Source organism: Ornithodoros turicata, chromosome 1 (assembly GCF_037126465.1).
Source record: "Ornithodoros turicata isolate Travis chromosome 1, ASM3712646v1, whole genome shotgun sequence".
Classification (NCBI taxonomy): domain Eukaryota; kingdom Metazoa; phylum Arthropoda; class Arachnida; order Ixodida; family Argasidae; genus Ornithodoros; species Ornithodoros turicata.
Window position 1 is genome coordinate 34,859,278 of NC_088201.1, and position 17,459 is coordinate 34,876,736.

The window sequence follows — 17,459 nt, forward strand, 5'->3', positions numbered from 1 at the left end:
TGCGTGACAACTTTGAATAATATTCCAAGAGCAAGCCATTGTCATCACAAAATTGACTGCATTGCCATAATAACATTTAAAACTCAACAAAAAATATTAACCTGTATTACATTTTAACTGCCGTTAACTGAAATTAATAACTGAAATAGCAGTATCAGGAAAATTGCACGGGGTAATGACAGTTATGCACATTGCTTTCAGGTTTGAAGACCACAATGCTCTCTTTGGAGGCCATGATGGCTTAAATATAATTCGAAGCATTTTGAAGTTCTCCTTGGGGCACCTCAAGAGCAAAGGGCAGATATTTTTAGAAGTTGGGCTGTTGCATCCTCCCATCATCAGGGATATTTTGAACTCCAAAGAATACCAGGCACTGAGGCTTATCAAGGTCCACCCTGACTTTACAAAGCGAGAGAGATTTATACATTTATTACTAGAAACAGCCTTCCAAAAATAGAATATAATTATGTCATCACTCGTTTATTGTACATCTCTCGTGTGGCAGCATTTAAAATATTGCGATTGTTGTGCATTTAACATATATTCTATGCATTACTTCTGGACACTAGTAATAGCATTTAGGACTGTAGTAAAATAAGTAAACAGAATACTAAATGTTCTGCAGACACACAATATTGTGCAACGAAGATACACCCTGCAGTCAAGAGTGTTGGGTAGAGCCCCGCTGTCGTCTGGCCTTTTCAACAACCTTCTTAATTTCCCTATTCTTTGTGTTGTGTTTGTCTATTTGTGTGCACATTTCAGCTTAGTTGCTATCCAGAATGCATAAACATGGATTGTCTAGCATAGCAGATGGGTGGTTCCACACCAAATGATCCAGAGGAGTCACTCGCTCCTTTAACCTCTCAGATACGTTTATGTAGCAGTTTATTTATTTATTTGAACATACTGCAGTCTCACTCGAGGCAGTTTATGGTCCCTTCCCAGTGGTTATTTTAAATGGTGCCTCGGGGCCTCTGTTGTGCAACTTGTGCAACACTGTAGCATTTATCAGCGAATGGATGATGGCATTTTCTCGTCAGCCTCCTCACCCGCAGGAGCAATGCTGCACCAGAGTTGAGGAAGTTACTCGACAAAAGGAACTCATTACAAGTTAAGTTACTGCGTGCAAAATGTAATGGTTACCAGTAATGAAAATGAACTTGGAGTTCCTAAGTTACTTTGGAAAAATAACGAGGTACTTTCAAGTTACTTTTTACCTATATCTACACTTTTTAGTCCTTGACATTTCCATAATTGATTCAGATCTTAATTTCACAATATGTGGTGCAAGACATTTTACTATACTACTTTTGCTGCATCAAAATGGTACCGGTATTTATATAATGAAATAAGCATATGTCTATGTGCTTCTCTTGATCATTCTGTTTCCGTAATAAAATTATTCAACGGAGCAGAAAGCAGGCATCAGAATTTTAGGTTCTATGGGTGGTTGTCCTCTCGCATTGATAATACAGCATAAGTGCAGGCAAGCTGGTGGATAAATTCCATAGTTGAAGAAGCCTGAGCATATTTCATAGAACCGCACCAAGTGTGGCATCTAATCTTGATACACAGTGGTCATCATAAATACACTGCTCATCGCTGTGATGAATGCCACCTGAGTATATGGCCAGAACACAATTTGCAGAGTTCACCGCGCAACGACGAGGGCGCAAAGTCAGCTGCGCCATGTACACACACGTGACTGCCGTACCCTTGGAGGGGGACGACGCAGCAGCTTGTGTTATTTGTAGACCAGAATTGAACAAAGGGAACTCGGAACTTATTTCATGTTACTTTGACACAGTTCCCTAAAAAAGGAACGAGTTCCTCAAGACGTTACCGAAGTTCAAAAGCAACGAGTTAAGTTACCGAAAAAAGTAGCTTAGTTACAGTAATGAGTTACCCCTAACACTGTGCTGCAAACAGCCATCTAGTCACTGGTGATAAGGGTCATGAAAGTTTTCCACATAATTAAAATATAGGTGCAGATTCCAATGAAACATTACATTTAGCATCCTTTTTAGTAACACCTTTTGGTCAAAAATTCCTACCGAGGAGAGAAAATATTTGTCTTCAATCACCCACTACTTATTAACAATGCATGTTTTAAAAATACTATGCAGAATGGTGTAATCATCATGCCACTGATTGGAATCTAAAGCCTAGTTTAATAACAAATATGCTAAGACGTGACATTGGTGGTACCAGCAGTGTTTTGTTGTGCTTTTCCTTGTCTATCTTGCTCTGAACTTTTTTGTTTCTTCTCTTGTGCTACTGGTCCAAGATCCAGTACTTCAATGAGGTGTTTTCGACCAAATGGTGGAGGACCAATCAACTGCTCTATATCAGCATAGTTCAGTACTTCTCGCTTCAAAAGTTCTTCAGCTAACTGGAAGAAGAAAAAAAAACAGCATTGTCAAAGACTGTAGAACCACAACAGGAGGTGAATTACAACTTACCAACTTAAGTTTGTCACTGTTCTCCTTTAATACTGTCTCTGTTGTCTTGTATGCTTTTGCTACAACGAGACGTGCTTGCTGCATGCCAGAAAAAGAGTTAATTGGGGACAGCACTATGATGGTTTGTGCGGTAATGCATCATGGTAGAACACAGTATTTATGGGCTAGGCAGTAATCTTCCATATTTATTTAGTAAGCTATGCTACAGGCAGGGAGAAGGCAGCACCACAGAGGGTGTGTTGCTTGTGACTGACAAACTTTAAATGAAACTTTCATCAGTTGTTCTGTCCAGTATACAGGTGTTCATGTAACGCGGTGCTTTGTTGCTAACAGAATTACGATGGATACTATTATGAGCAGTGGAGAAAATGCTCAGTACCTAAACACACTTGGGCACAATTGTAAGATTTGATCAAGTGTGAACTTCATGAGCATTTATCAATACTTATGTTCTCAGTGCTTAGCTCAAGTTATAGAGCCTGCCATATAAGAGAACACAGAGGGCTGCAGTATAGTTGGCCCTGGTTCTGAGTGGAGAAAATTTTGGTTGCAGCGAATTACACAGACAAACACAAATTTCAGCAAACCATGCTGTGCACTCATATGCACTCCGCACGATTGGCCTCTACCCCAAGGTGAACCAGGGCAATATTACAGGTGGGGCAGAGCAGAGAGGAACTATTGGTGGAAGGCACTTTTTCAGTCTAGGGGCAGTATAACTGCAAAGTTTCTGCAGTACTGATATCGCATGTGTTACTATCGAACATCAGTAACTGACAAGTAGTTACCTCATCTATTGTATGTGCTAATCTCCTACTGTACGGCTTTCGTCCTACCACACCTGCACCATTTTTGTCTTCCTCTGGGAAGGACAAGGGACCAATTACGGGGTCCATTCCATATTGCTGAATCATGGCATATACCATTTTCCTCACTTTCTTGAGGTCATCCTCTGCACCTGGACATGGGAATATAACATTGCACTAGAAACTCTAGTGACCACCAAGATGAGTGGATAAAGTAAGCTCACCAGTACTGACGCGATTAAAAGTCAGGGATTCTGCTACCCTTCCGCCAAGTGCCATGCACATCTTCTGGAACAACTGTAAGCATGCACAAGACAAATTCTTAAGCGCTTGGACACCCTAAATCCCCATACTCTCTTGCACATGAAATGTAATTGCATACTGTACTGACCTGTTCATAAGTGTACAGCTTCTGGTCAGAGGGCAAATACTGAGAAAACCCCAGTGCGTTTGTTGTCCGTGGGACTATAGAAACCTAAATAAAAGAACTACTTAAGAAAAAAAAAAAAGTGCCATGCTCATGTCGGTTAGGGTGGGTTCACACGAGGGACGCATCCCCAGGATAAGTCTGTCGATGATGTAAACGTCAAAGCCTACGTCATCAAAATGTGCGCCTTCTCCGGTCCGCGGAGGACTGGAATCCCACCGCGGACCATTCGTCTCCGACCTACAAACGGTCCCCGTGTTGGCGGGGGACTTGAGGATGGAGCAACGTCTTTTGACTGTTTTTTTTTTCCTTTTCTTCTTCTTTCGACAGGCTGTTTTACAGCTCTGACCACTGAAGCAGAGGGTATTCGAAGAACAGCTTAATAAAAAAAGAGGAATCGTGTACGGGCCTTCACGAAGCAAGAAAAAATTGCGAAAACGAGGGTTTTGCTACGAGCAAGCGGATCTCCAAATACGATACCCACTATAGCACGGCGTGGAAATGTGACCTTACTGCACAATAGAACAACAACAGATAAATTATGATTATGACTATTATGATTATGACAGGTTTTGCATATGCATTTGTCGCTTTGTACTGTAAGTAGCTTTTACTACGTGTCCAGACTCGAGAACTCACAGTTGTCTGTTTCCTTTGCTGAAAACTCAGTGCAGTTCTTTCTTTTCAACGAAGTGGACATTTTATGATTCCGCGGCAGGGCAACACTGCTCGTACGCAAAGGCCTCGACCGCGAAATATGTCTTGTCATCGACGATAGCAGTTTCTTATTTCGTTAGTGCAGTGGTTCCCTCCATTGTGGAATGCTGGAGGTGCAATGTACCGCAACGTACAAAGTGTCATTTTTTCTGTTCAACCACAGTGTAGAAAAGTGAGAAAACTCGTTCATGCAGCCTGATAAGTGTTGTTGGAGACGGACTTATCTGCTCCCATCCCTCATCCCGAGTGAATGCCCGGCGGGGACGGGGACTTCTCCGTCCACGTGACGTCACCGCCCGCCGCGGACTTATCCCGGGGATGCGTCCCTCGTGTGAACCCACCCTTAGTCACAAGCTACACTTACCTTCATGAGGGCATCTGTATGTTCCAATAGCCATCCAACAAGTGCATGGCCACATTCATGATAGGCCACTACTTGCTTTTCAGTTAATGACATAACTTGACTTCTTTTTTCAGTTCCTAAGTACATTTTGGTTACAGTATGAGTGCACTGCATCTGTGCGCAGTTAAATGTAGAAGTATTGCACGATAAATAGGCTCGGTAGCCCGCCTACCTCCAACAACTCTTTCAACTGCATATTCCAGATTTCCAGCTGAGACTACTTTCTCCTTGTTGCGAGCAGCATGCAGTGCTGCTTCGTTGCACACATTTGCAATGTCTGCTCCTGTATGGGTGACCATAAAGTGTATTTTTCCTTCTTGATACACATTTGTAAAGCAAACTCAAATAAATGCTGCAGCACATGCAAAGATTAGAGATATTAGATATGCATATGAATAATGTATCTACATCTATTGCTAGAATATGCTAGTTATCATCTGCCTTGATTGAATCTTATTTATGTTGCCTTACATAATTTGGTACTCCAAACCGCTGGATGTAAAGGGACACTGAAGAAACAAATAAAACAGAATATTCTTCTGTACTCGCATGTTTTCTTCAAGAAGCTACTGTAACATTACATTGTTGCCCTAGGTAAAGTATACTGCACAACTGTACTGTATTATTTTGGATTGCCCTGATTATAAAAGCTAAACCATCACCAAATCATCAAATTTCATGCAAACACATTTTTCTGTGAGGTTCAGAAACATTGAAATATTTAAAAAGTATGCCATATTTATATTTATCCAAATTTAACATAGTTGAGTTAATCTAATGCAATACCGTAAACCGTGGAGCGAATGATAGTGCAGAAAGAACAGAACTTCGAAATTTATTCACTTTGAAAGAAAAGAAGCATTTTACTACTCGTATTTGGGTAAAAAAGGAAAATTACCATTCACAAGAGTCTAGAAATGCAAACTCACAGGGAACCATAAGCGAGAAATTAAAAACATATTTTCCTTACCACTAAATCCTGGAGTAAGTTGAGCAAGGCGCTTAGAGTAATGCGAAGGAGGATTATCGAGGTTGATTGCTTTTAAATGCTGTTCAAAGATCTCTTTGCGTTCAGCCAATGTGGGAAAATCAATCAGAATGTGTCTGTCAAAACGACCGGGTCGTAGAAGAGCCTGGAAGAAAATAAAAAAGTACCTATAGCTTCGCTACTGCTCTAACTTCTGCCATTATTCTGCAATGAGGAATGAAGTGATAAAAAAATTTATTCAAAATTATTGGCCAAGGGCAGTTTTACAACTGGAAAAAGTAGAAGCACATTACAGAAAACAGCACTGAGGTCTGATCAAGCAGGAGTAACTGGTAAAAGTCGTCAAAGACAGTATGAGTGAACTCAAGCAAGGCTCTTCCTGTTTCTGGAATGAGTCACTAAAAACTGACAAATGAACTGCACAATAAGAAACCATCTGCTCCAGCTTTAAAGGTGGTGTCTGCGAGGAATCCAGAATTCTAAAGTTAATGTGATATCCACTTGGAGATGCCTTCCAACAAGAAAACACCAAAAGAGTTTAGCAAAATTAATTCGTGTTTTTTCATAAAACCAACTGCCGGATTCCGGTCGAAATGGCCCTTCACTGCTTTGCCTCTTACAGTGACGTAACTGGCATTGCCGACGAGATTCCCAATCGCTCAGCTGACGGCGTCGCCAGGCTGGTTGCAATCTGATACTACCGAAAGTATGAACGGAGATGCTTCTAGCAACTGTTCAGCAGCAGATTGAGAGTCGGAAGATCACATTTTGTGATGGACAGCCTGCCTTCATAACCGACTCCAGTGACGTCAGTCCACACACTGTGGCCTGAATTCAGCCGGGAGTGCGCAGATCAGATTGAATTCATGTTCTAATGTTTCCAACTGCTTCAAATCGAAATATTCCGGTTACATGTATTTCAGGCACCCACTATTCCGATTGCAACTTGAGTCCAACTGCGTTTTTTGTCCGGACACCACCTTTAAGATACAGGGAGATGCCACACTGACATGATGACGGCTCATGTATTTCAGTGCGTAGAGGAAGTGTACCACGAGCAGTTCTATGAGGAACTTCGTACCATACGTTCCCTGATGGACAGCAGGTACAAACACACGATGTAGCAACATGTGGTCTGTACTAAAGACTGCCATAAAGAATGGTGACAGGATGTTACCTCTTGAGGTTTTATGAAACAAATCTTAAGTCTTGATGTCTTCGATTACACCATGAAATGCAGAGGGATATTAAAGGTCAACACAATTCTGTTGAAAACATTTCAGAATCTTGTAGTGGCGTTTCTGGCAATCACGGTGAGCAGCTAACAGTTATCTTGTCCAAAATAACTATTTCACTCATGTCATGTACATCAGAGGAATCTTCGTCCTGCCACCGTCTTTCTTGCAAGAAGACATATCTTAGCTAGTATATACACATATTTAGTAGACATATCATATATCATTAACTGAGTGTTGCATGGCATCAGAAATTTCAGTGTGTTTGTGGGGGCTTTCACTGCCCCTTTAATTGTTATTTAAAGAAGTCCAGCATCAGTCAGTAGATGTCAGAACCTTTGCAATAAAAATAATTCAGCTTACTTTATCCAGAACTTCAGATCGGTTTGTTGAAGCCAGAAGGATTACCCCTGCTTTGGTTGCCATTCCTGAGAAATATGAGCAAAGTAGCAGGCTCAATCAATAGGGTGTTTCTGCTATATAGCTGAATAGGCAAACGTCTAAAATGGTAAAAGGCTACTACTTAGGTTTAATTCCACGCAAAGATATCTTATCTGTGCTAACAGTGTAATATCACATGTATGTGAAAACTACACAACAATATAACAAGTAATAATAGCTCTTTCTCTATCTGTCTATTTTCTGTATTATCTAAGTAATCTATTTTCTCCTTGGAATGAAGCACTCAAAATGTGCTACAGATGAAACTTACCATCCATTTCAACAAGAAGTTGATTTAAAGTCTGCTCTTCCTCTCCTGTTGATCCTTCTACTCCCCTAAAAGAAGGAATGGTGCATAGAATTTTACAAGAACCTGAAACTCTCCAGAGGTCAAGATATTCGCTAGTACCACCCAGTTAACATCCAAAATTGGTTGTAGCACTAGAGCAGAGCTAGAGCACTAGCATTACAGAATTTTCCAAGTTTTTCACATCCCATTCCTTGTCATATTGTACAAAAATACTGTCACTAGCACAGTGATTTTCAAACAGTGGGGTTTGTACTCTAGTGGCGAGCATGAGCCCACCACATGCCACATGGAAGGACAAAAAGCAAAGAAAAGGCAAGAAAGGGGGCTGAATAAGTACAAATAGTAAACATAGTAGCAGATATTTTAATATGTCGATGCTAATAATTTTAATATTGGGTGATGCACAGCAAGAGAAGCATGTAAATTTAAGAGACACATTTACTAGGTGCACTTTATGGCAGTGTTAGACCTGCACTAATGATAGCTTAGAAAAACTAATCACAATCATACATTTTTATTACCTCCTACCATTTTTCTTTTACCGGGTGGGATATTAAACTCAAGCAATGCATTTTAGAGAAACATAGTTCCTAGAACAGTAAAACTGCTTGCCCATCAGGGGCTCCACAACATTAACTCACAGATCACTACGTCTTCTTCCAATAGCATCGATTTCGTCAATGTAGACTATGCAGGGCGCTCGCTTCCGTGCTTCCTTAAATAAATCCCGAACTCTTGCAGCTCCTAGGCCTGCATGTACCAAAGAACTCATGAGCTTCCCTATCGACCACAAGGCACGCAAAGTGACTATTTAAGCCCGCGAAACGAAACAGGAGTACAAAACAGCGATATGTACCTCCTATCATTTCTATAAACTCTGAACCAGCCATGGCAAGAAATGGGACGCTAGCTTCAGTTGCTACTGCCTTCGCTAACATTGTCTTTCCACAGCCAGGAGGCCCCAAGAGGAGAACACCTTTCGGTACCTTGGCACCCAAAGCCTGTGTAATAGAACGTGTGCATGTCATAGGTGGAGACTAATCTATGATCAATCCATGACGAAAACCCGAGACTGGGAAAAAGACGAAAAACAGACGACACAACACAATTTTTCGTCTTTTTCCCAGTCTCGGGTTTTCGTCATGGATCTTAGCCACCAGCTCGCTTGCTTTTTAACCATTTTATCTATGATCAATGCTTGCCGCCACCTTTCCATTATCCCTCCCTTCTGATAGACATTACTGTATCAATGCACAAGGGTACTGACTAAAAAGACCAGATAGCACGACTGCCACTGACATTTCAATAATGGATATTTAGATAATTAAGACATTATTGCACAGAACCGACAGCACTCAATAAATGTTTGCCTAGGACACGGTGAGAACGACAAATTGGGAATATTTACGGTGTAACGCTCTGGGCGTTTGAGGTAATCTACAAATTCCATGATTTCTTGCTTTGCCTCCTGCAGACCTGCCACATCTTTGAAGCGGACACCCTTCCCGGATCCCGTCAAGGGATCAACAACAGTAAATCGTGCCCGGCCCATCTGGGACTGAAAGTAAGAAAATGAAGTAGAACATGAAACAACATGCTAAAATTCATTCAAATGCATCTTGTGGCTTCAGCTAATGCCTATCAATATAATAAATATGAAATTCAATAATCTTCTTGAAGAGCAATGCAAATGTATTTAGAAATGTCCACAACAAGGGAGTGGAGTCACCACTCTATGGCCTAAATAATTAATGGCATCATAAGCAAATCACATTGTTATTCATTCCCAGTGGATCAGAAAAGCCACAATAGGGTAAATGATAGTATGGCATAGATGCAGGCCAGCTGGTGGACAAACTCGATGATGTTAAAAGCCTGAGTCTGGGCCATGACCTACTAAATTATAATGACCACGTCATAATCGGCAATCCCTATGAGGAGCCTGTCCGCCCGATCCGCTAGGGGCGCTACTCATCGGCCTGCGGGATCTGTATCATGATTGGACAATGGAAATTTGAATTTTGAATGCGCAGAAGTGGATGCACAACTACCATAGCAGACGACAGCAACAGCTAACTGTGAAAACACGTAGAATGATGATGATAATCAACTTTAGAAAGAAGCATCTCCCGTGGGACATCCACCGCTTGTGCAAAAATACAAAGGTAAGCCGAAGCACAAAGTACTGCAGAAATTGAGTTAGCAATAGCTGTGCCGATGAGTAGCGCCCCCGCTAGCTTCTAAATGTGGCGCTGGGAAGGGATGCATATGACATGGTTGTTATAATCTAGTAGGTCGTGGTCTGGGCGACAACCAGAGGAACAGGACAAACACACGACTCAGTGACTCATTAAGTCGTGTGTTTGTCCTGTCCCTTTAGTTGTTGCGCAGACTCAGGCTTTTCACATCATGGGGCACAATAGGCCAATTTCTCTCTGGTTTCTGTCATGTCTACTTCTGATATAATTTGAACTTTCTATGAGGCTGCTCAAGAATCCACCACAAAAAGTTAACCTAATTCGGAGGGTAGAATGTTGGACGAGTTGTTAAAGACACATGGCAAAACGAAATAGTGCAACAACGAGACGAGGACACACGAAGAAGTGAGTGCATACAGAACGAGTGCTTACTTGCAACTGAAAGTTTTATTAAAAACAAAACCACCCTTGAAAGCCCACCCGTTAGCTCAAGCAAGTTAGTTAGCTCTCGTCCTGCGTGCATCCTCTTCTTTGTGGGTCCTCGTCTCGTTGCACTATTTCATTTTGCCATGTAATAATTATGTTTTTCTCATTTTTGTTCCTTGCAGGAACATACAAACAGCAAAAATTTGCTTGTAGACCAGATACAAACAACTATTCAAGCATCAAATATAGCAAAATAAAATTGTTTTGGACACTGATCGTATTGATCTACACAGATATTGCAATACAAACAATCTTGTACCAATGAACCAATTGTAGTTCAGACACTGAACTACAACCCGCATGCACACAATAGTACAACCCTTCGCAACAAAAAAGGGAGGAAGCTTATACGTAAATACACTGATGTCATTGGCAAAAAGCTTTTCATATAAACTTTGCTTTCAATTAAGGAAGCGTTACTGCCTAGATACTGCATACACATTATCGTTAATCAAAAAAGTAGTGTACACTGATTGTTAATTTTGTTTCCTTCAAGCAGGATTTACAGCTCACACTGTTAGCAGCCTTTTAGTTTTGTACATTAACTCTTGGAACCATTAATTATAACTAGGGAGTGACTTTTTCGGGTTAAATGCGTTTCTCAGATTCGGGGGGTAAAAATCGGGCGCTATTTTTAAATCTGTAATTCGGGGAGAAATCGGGTGACAATTGTGCCTTCGGGTGTTATCGGGTGTTTTTGTTTCTCCTCTTGTCTATTAAGTCCTTTCCTAATATCTTTTTTTTTTGCGGGATCGTGACCTTATAGCGGTAATCCCCGGAGGCATAGACAGTGTTGACACACATGGATGTATTGCTGGGAACCTAAGTGACCCATTCTTACATGTGTTACACGTGGCGACCTTTGTTCGTCTTCAGTGGAAACGTCACTTGAGGATTTCATAGCGGCTGGAATTCGGGGAGAAATCGGGTTTAACCCGAATCGGTCGGAGGTCAGTTTGAGGGGAATAACCGGGTGGAATCGGGTTTAACCCAAAAAAGTAGCTCCCTAATTATAACTCAACTTGGATGTCCCTTGGATTTTTGGTGCTATTGGCCTGTACATGTAAAAACAGTCCTACCCTATTATATCATTGCATAGGACAGAACACAACACTTACAAAGAAGTCCATGCCTTGGGGTGTCTTGATGGTGCCACTTCGGAACATTAACAGTATCATAAGAGCAACAGCAACAAGTGAAGCCAGCAGAAGCCATGTGCTCTCCTGATTACGTTCGTAAACAAGGGGAACACCAGCATCAGCCGGAATGCCTAAACTCTTTTCAGCAGCACGTAGCTTTTCTTCAAAGTGCTCCACATCCACAATGTTCATGTGATACGTCTTGTGCTCCGACTGTGACAGAGACAGAGCAGGTGCACTTCGATTAGTTAACGAAAACACCTTTCCTGGTACTGTACATTGGTTGCTCAAGGGAAAGTTCACTCCCTAACGTAATTCAAATAAACATATCTGGCAGAAGCATTTGACCACAAGCAACTCCCCTACATGCCCTTTGGCTCGAAATCGACGTATTTCCAGAGTATTTTGTCGTGAGAGCCGGCAACGGACGTGCACCCACGTGAAGGAACAAGCAGGAGAATCTCCTCATTAGCTTGCATGAAGTTTCTGTGATGTTCTCACCAGGATGGTCGGCGTACTTTTTCACACCTCCTCCTCACGTATTCTCTGCAGCGGGACGAAAATTCTGCGGCAGGAGAGACTGAAACGCTGCGCCAAGGGGATGCCCTCATGCTACCATAATGTTGTTGCACTGAGTTTTCTGTGCAAGAATTTCAAACCGTGTGGACTTCAATGATTTACAATACAGATAAGAAATTATACCACTCAAGCTGGTGAAAAGTGAAGCAGGGACTCAGTACATCAGGGAATACACTAACCACGGAAACAAAAGGCTACAAATTGATGAATGGAGAGCGAACCATCCCTTTGAACCCATTCACAGGTCACCTCAACTCAGCGATGAAGGTGAGGACTGTCTACCTTTTTCCCCTTGATGACAGCATTATCTTGCAAATATATCGTTACTAGGTCGAGCTCTGGTCGCACAATAACTTCTTCTACCTAATCCAGAGGGCAAAGAAAGCAGATATGATTGACACTGAACATTTCTGCAATTTCTATGGCAGTTTTGATGGTAAAGCATACCTCCCCTTTGGCAAGCATGTGGTGATAGAACTCATTCCAAGACACGTAACGCAACACATCAGGCTGGTTACTTGACGGGAACAGGAGAGACATCAGTGTGATAACTATGTATGCTGTCATCATCCAAATGGCTGCCTTGGCCAGAAGGGAAACTTTTGACTCGTCTAGAATGTGCACAAAAGAATTTTCTCAACATCAACAAGAAAATGAATACTTTGTGGTACTGTTTCAACATCAATTAATTCAATATCAATGTCAAATCAGGCAAGAAATGCACAACAATGCCTTTGGTTTTATAATTTGTGTTGTGGCATTATCTTTACATGCATTGATACCCACAGCAAGATACTGTATCATGTTTCATTTGCATCTGTTGCTAACAATGAATTCTTTACAATAAAAGGTGGAAACCACTGAGACTGTCAAACAAAACTCAAAATTAGGTGTGAGGCCATAAATTTTGTGTTCCTTCCCTTCTTTCACTTTCATATTGATTTTTTGGGAAAATGTAGGGCACCATATAACGAAAGTGTGTTGTAAGATCTTTGAGAGGGTATCAATGATACCCTTATTTTTTTATAAACCAGCTTGCAATCACCCTCCAGTGATGTCCCGATGCCAAGAACAAGGTGCCACGAATTGGCACATGATGACAGACTGCTAATTTTATTACTTTTAATAATTTGAACTCTAATTTCAATTTCACTAGTCGTATTTCAAAAAATAGATTTTTTTCCCTTTCTGTTTTGGATCTGCCTGTATAGAAGGTGAATGTGATAACCTGACACTGGCATTAGAACCAGCCCAGCTCGCTGGCCTAGAAATTGCTACACATTGCATGAGAACTACAAAAACTAACAAAAATTTGGCAAAGTAACAAACCCTAAACAAACAGCACAGAAAAACTCATAACGCAGAAGCATATAAAAAGCTCTTCAAAGTACTAAATACAAAATGCCAAGTAGAGGTATTAAAAAATAAAAAAATTGCTTAGCTTTCCTGGTACATGTGGGAAGAGAATACAAGGAATAGTGTTAGCATACCATCAGGGCAAGAAAGAAGCTGAAAAGTTACATTGCTACACTTGTTAGCTCCATTCTTCCCTGAAGGATGCACTAGTCGTTGTATCAGCAAATATACAAATACAAAATTCTGTGACGTACTAAAAATGCAGATCTAACACTGATCTGCTCTCTTCATGTATATTATGTGAACTCCATGGCACAGTTGAATACTGACATTCGTATCTTTGTCTAGTTCAGAAAGTTGTTAAAATATGATTAAATACTCATGTGCTTATTGACAGGTGAAGATGCAAAACGGGTTTTGCACTCTGATGAAAATTTGAACTTCAACTCAGCTCAAGAACTTCTGTCAGCTAGGTAATTTACATCCATATACTCAGTTTTGGAGCAATAGCAATGGTAAACAAGCTATAGGGTCATACTTGCTCTTGAACCTCACTATCTTTTCAGCACCCGCCTTCAATTTATTACTCATTAGCAAATGCAGCTAGAAATTTAGAACATGCTGTGTTCTTCGTCGCAATTAGAGAGAGGGAGATTAGATGTAGAGCATATATGCATGCTATACTCAATCCCACAGGATTCGTTAATGAAGAATATTAGTAAATGAAGATGTACATTTGCAAAACTAAAAGATGCTGGAGATGAACCGACAAATGCCAGAATATTATGCTCAAGCTTACTGAAAATAAATTGTCAGTGACACCAGCTGTTTTTGGTTGGCGTCGACATTCTGCACACTGGTTATGCCCATTGTTCCCTAGTTCTACTACCCTTCCTCTTTATTAGCAGTCGTTGCCAAAGTACATCCAGGTATAAAGTGATCACTCACAGAATTAGATTCTTTGAAGAAATCACAAAGGATGCAAATACTACACTTCTCACTACAGAGGTTCTCTTACATAGTTGTTTTAAACCACGGGTATCAAACCAAAAATAATTTCAATTGCGACCTTATTACCAACCAAAAAAAGCTAATAAGTAAACCATGCATTATCCAGCTGAATCATGATATAGTTTGTGGCAAACAAGAGAGTGTGTACCGATATGTATAAAGATAGTGGAACCAAGGTGCATGCATTCTGCTCTGGTTATCTAAGAGGCACGTCTCCACATCAGGAAAACAACATGGCTTGCAAGAGAAAATTTAGGTTCTCAAAAAAGAATTGCACATTTGTGCACAAGTTCATAATAAAAACTTGTAAAAATTAGCCACAGAGATTAGTTTCACTGCAAAGATGCTTTATTTTGCAAAAAGAAAAGAAACTGTTACAAGGAGAGCTTCACAATAATTTTTATGTAACTTCACAATTGTAAATCATCTAAAAGTTGGAAATTCAGTGACCCAATGAAGATAGATAGAAGCAAAAGCTTCAGGTCTAGAGGAGCCGATATTTCGAACAGAGACTGTCCAAAATATTGGCAGCTCCCAAACTGAGGCCTTTGTTTCAATTCACTGTGTAAAGGCTTTCTTCATGTCGAGGTTGGCAATTATTCAAGAATAGATTTTCTTGTTTTCTTTTTTCTTCTCATAATGAAATTCACAAAAAGTAAAGTAATGTAGATATAAATACGCTCAGCATCACAGGGTTTAAATACACATCTCGTAGAGGACCTGGTCAAATGTCTTCACTGAGTAGACCATGTCGACAAAGGCAGCTAATATGTTCCTCAAATTATTGGATGTTCAAAGTACTGTTGTGTGTGCATCCAATGGAAGTGAAGTTACCTTACTTTCCTTTTGTGTCCTGTATCGGTACCATAGCTCTTGTGTATTCATACTAACTACCACTGGCTTGCAAAAATGCCATCCTGTAGCATGGCTGGACTGGCCATAGAACTTGCCAGGAAAGTTCCCACTGGTTCGCATGAGTTGACTCATGCGGGTCGCTCAGCACAGTAACAGGCAATGTCTGTCCCCGTTTGTGGACAGTATGTGTACTCCATACTGACCATCAGGGAGACAGCTCCCCTCAGAAAGTAGAACTTTAAGTTCTCACCTGTAATGGCCATAGGCCAGTTTGAGACAATTTTGCTGGTAGGACTTTTTGTACCAGTCCAGCCCTGCCCTGTAGCACACATCATTACTGATGGCTTACCATCATCTTTATCTTTATCTTTGTCCTTGTCCTTGTTCCGGCCATTCTGCTCCTGGTTTAAAGCTGCACTCGTATGGAGGCTTCTTAGGAGTGCTACAAAATGGATGTTTCCAAAATCTGCTCAATGCTACTGATATGCCACAAGATATCGTTTCTGATGGAAGTAACTGTTCTGAAGATGAAACACACAAACAATCGTTCAATATAGTTTGTGTGTGTCGTAGCCACTTAGCATTTTTATACTTTGCAGAATAAATAAACTTGCTGCTGTTGTTTTGTGTACTTGTCGTTGCTTACCATTATGACACGTTGGAAACGGACAATTTCTTGTCAGAATTGCAGATTTCTGTAAGAGCCTGTGTACTGCTCGCAACTCGGACTTCACTTGTGAAAAAGCCTAAAACACGTTCAATGTAGAATTAGGGACACATTTATTCAACACCTCCATGTAATGCAAGCTGATACCTTCCTGTGCGCGTAAGGGCTGTTCCTGTTTGCGTGAAGATAGAACGGTCGTGCTCCACATGACCCCTGGATACTCTGAACGGAACGCAAAAGAAAGCTTGCCCACGATTTTAAGTTGCTAGGTCGTAGGACGCCAGAGCCTATATTTGTATTCATGATCTAACTTCCATGTACCCATCCAAAACGACAATGGACAACATAAGTGTACTCAAAATTTGAAACCATGCTTTGCGACTGCAACCGAAGACCGGAAAAATATGCCGGAGCCCGGAAGTAGCCGGAAACCGAGGGACACACGTGCCACGCGCCGTGGCCGTGGCGCTAGTGTAGTTGGTGTAGCAGAGGCAGAGGGCAGAGGTAGTGGTAGGTGGTAGTGGTGTAGGTGTAGACAGTGTAGGTGTAGTTGCAGATAACTGGCCATAACCAGTCATAACAACCACGACGGCGTAATGGCATAATATTAAATAACCGACATACACGTCACATGACTCACATCCGCTGTCAAAGCAGGTATGGTCGTATAATCAGCATTGTAGTCCTGCCCCTAGCATTCGTGCTGATTCCATCCAAGTATCAAATTTCCAATCGCTGACCTTCATAGCTTACATGTTGTGTATGCTGGTAGCCAGTGATGGGCAGTACTTGAAGTACCAAGTACTCAAGTAGTACTTTAAGTACATTTCTGTGTACTTTACTTTACGTACATTTTAAATGGTGTGCTTTGTACCGTACTTAAAGTACTTTTCCCGAGTACTTTCCCATCAAGTACTGAAGTACCCAAACTTGGACTCCAGACAAAAAATCACAAAAGATGATAAAAATGCACCCTACTAAAAGCGCTAAAATGACAAGAAGAAAACGAAAACACACAGATAGCGCTATCTCTGTGTTTTCGTCGTCTTGTCATCACTTCAGCGCTTTTAGTGGGATGCAATACCAACTGTCCCAGTCTGACATTTTACCAAAGAGGATTTTTGTGCTTTTAAAGAGCATATTTGTTGAAGCAAATCTATTGTTGAGAGGCCTAAAATGTTAAAAAAGTATCATCCATCGCTTCTATGATTATGTAAAACGAATGGAATGCAAAGACACGCACACATTATGACACTGCAACCGGCAGCACAATGACTTGGTCAGTTGTCATTTCAGTTCTCCCAATGTAGGGTTCTATGTTTTTTTTTTATATTGTTTCCTTCATTGGCAATTAATCATCATTTTATATCACAATG

At 41.0% G+C, this 17,459-nt stretch overlaps 2 protein-coding genes and 1 long non-coding RNA gene across 4 annotated transcripts in view; 2 read left to right on the forward strand and 1 right to left on the reverse strand.

The window, feature by feature from the left end:
- The window catches only part of LOC135377968 (MTRF1L release factor glutamine methyltransferase-like), a 7,764-nt gene extending 2,402 nt beyond the window's left edge, over nt 1-5,362 (forward strand). For both annotated transcript variants that reach the window (XM_064610754.1, XM_064610755.1), the window contains one exon: nt 202-5,362. In XM_064610754.1, the coding sequence (XP_064466824.1) occupies nt 202-457 (256 nt within the window). In that variant the 3' untranslated portion in view covers nt 458-5,362. The remainder of the gene's footprint in view (nt 1-201) is intronic.
- On the reverse strand, nt 2,155-16,557 carry LOC135377966 (paraplegin-like). The gene is made up of 19 exons (XM_064610752.1): nt 16,231-16,557; nt 16,063-16,162; nt 15,766-15,858; nt 12,642-12,805; nt 12,477-12,557; nt 11,595-11,828; nt 9,201-9,350; nt 8,649-8,793; nt 8,434-8,542; nt 7,754-7,818; nt 7,405-7,469; nt 5,789-5,951; nt 4,991-5,101; nt 4,780-4,895; nt 3,663-3,746; nt 3,496-3,568; nt 3,254-3,423; nt 2,466-2,543; nt 2,155-2,395 (listed from the first exon to the last, which is right to left on the reverse strand). The coding sequence occupies exons 1-19, from the start codon at nt 16,384-16,386 to the stop codon at nt 2,189-2,191; spliced, it is 2,364 nt and encodes a 787-aa protein (XP_064466822.1). The 5' UTR covers nt 16,387-16,557; the 3' UTR covers nt 2,155-2,188.
- LOC135377969 (uncharacterized) overlaps nt 16,555-17,459 on the forward strand; it is a 13,232-nt gene continuing 12,327 nt past the window's right edge. Inside the window, exon 1 of the long non-coding RNA XR_010418228.1 lies at nt 16,555-16,740. This is a non-coding gene — a long non-coding RNA (uncharacterized LOC135377969). The remainder of the gene's footprint in view (nt 16,741-17,459) is intronic.

What these genes read in the sequence shown, in the direction of transcription:
- LOC135377966 (XM_064610752.1), bottom strand. Translation starts at nt 16,386, where the DNA reads ATGAATACAAATATAGGCTCTGGCGTCCTACGACCTAGCAACTTAAAA. An exon ending in ACATGCTTGCCAAAGGGGAG is followed by an intron (nt 12,558 to 12,641) that starts GTATGCTTTACC and finishes CCTCTGGATTAG; the next exon opens with GTAGAAGAAGTTATTGTGCG. An exon ending in TTTTAATCGCGTCAGTACTG is followed by an intron (nt 3,424 to 3,495) that starts GTGAGCTTACTT and finishes TCCCATGTCCAG; the next exon opens with GTGCAGAGGATGACCTCAAG.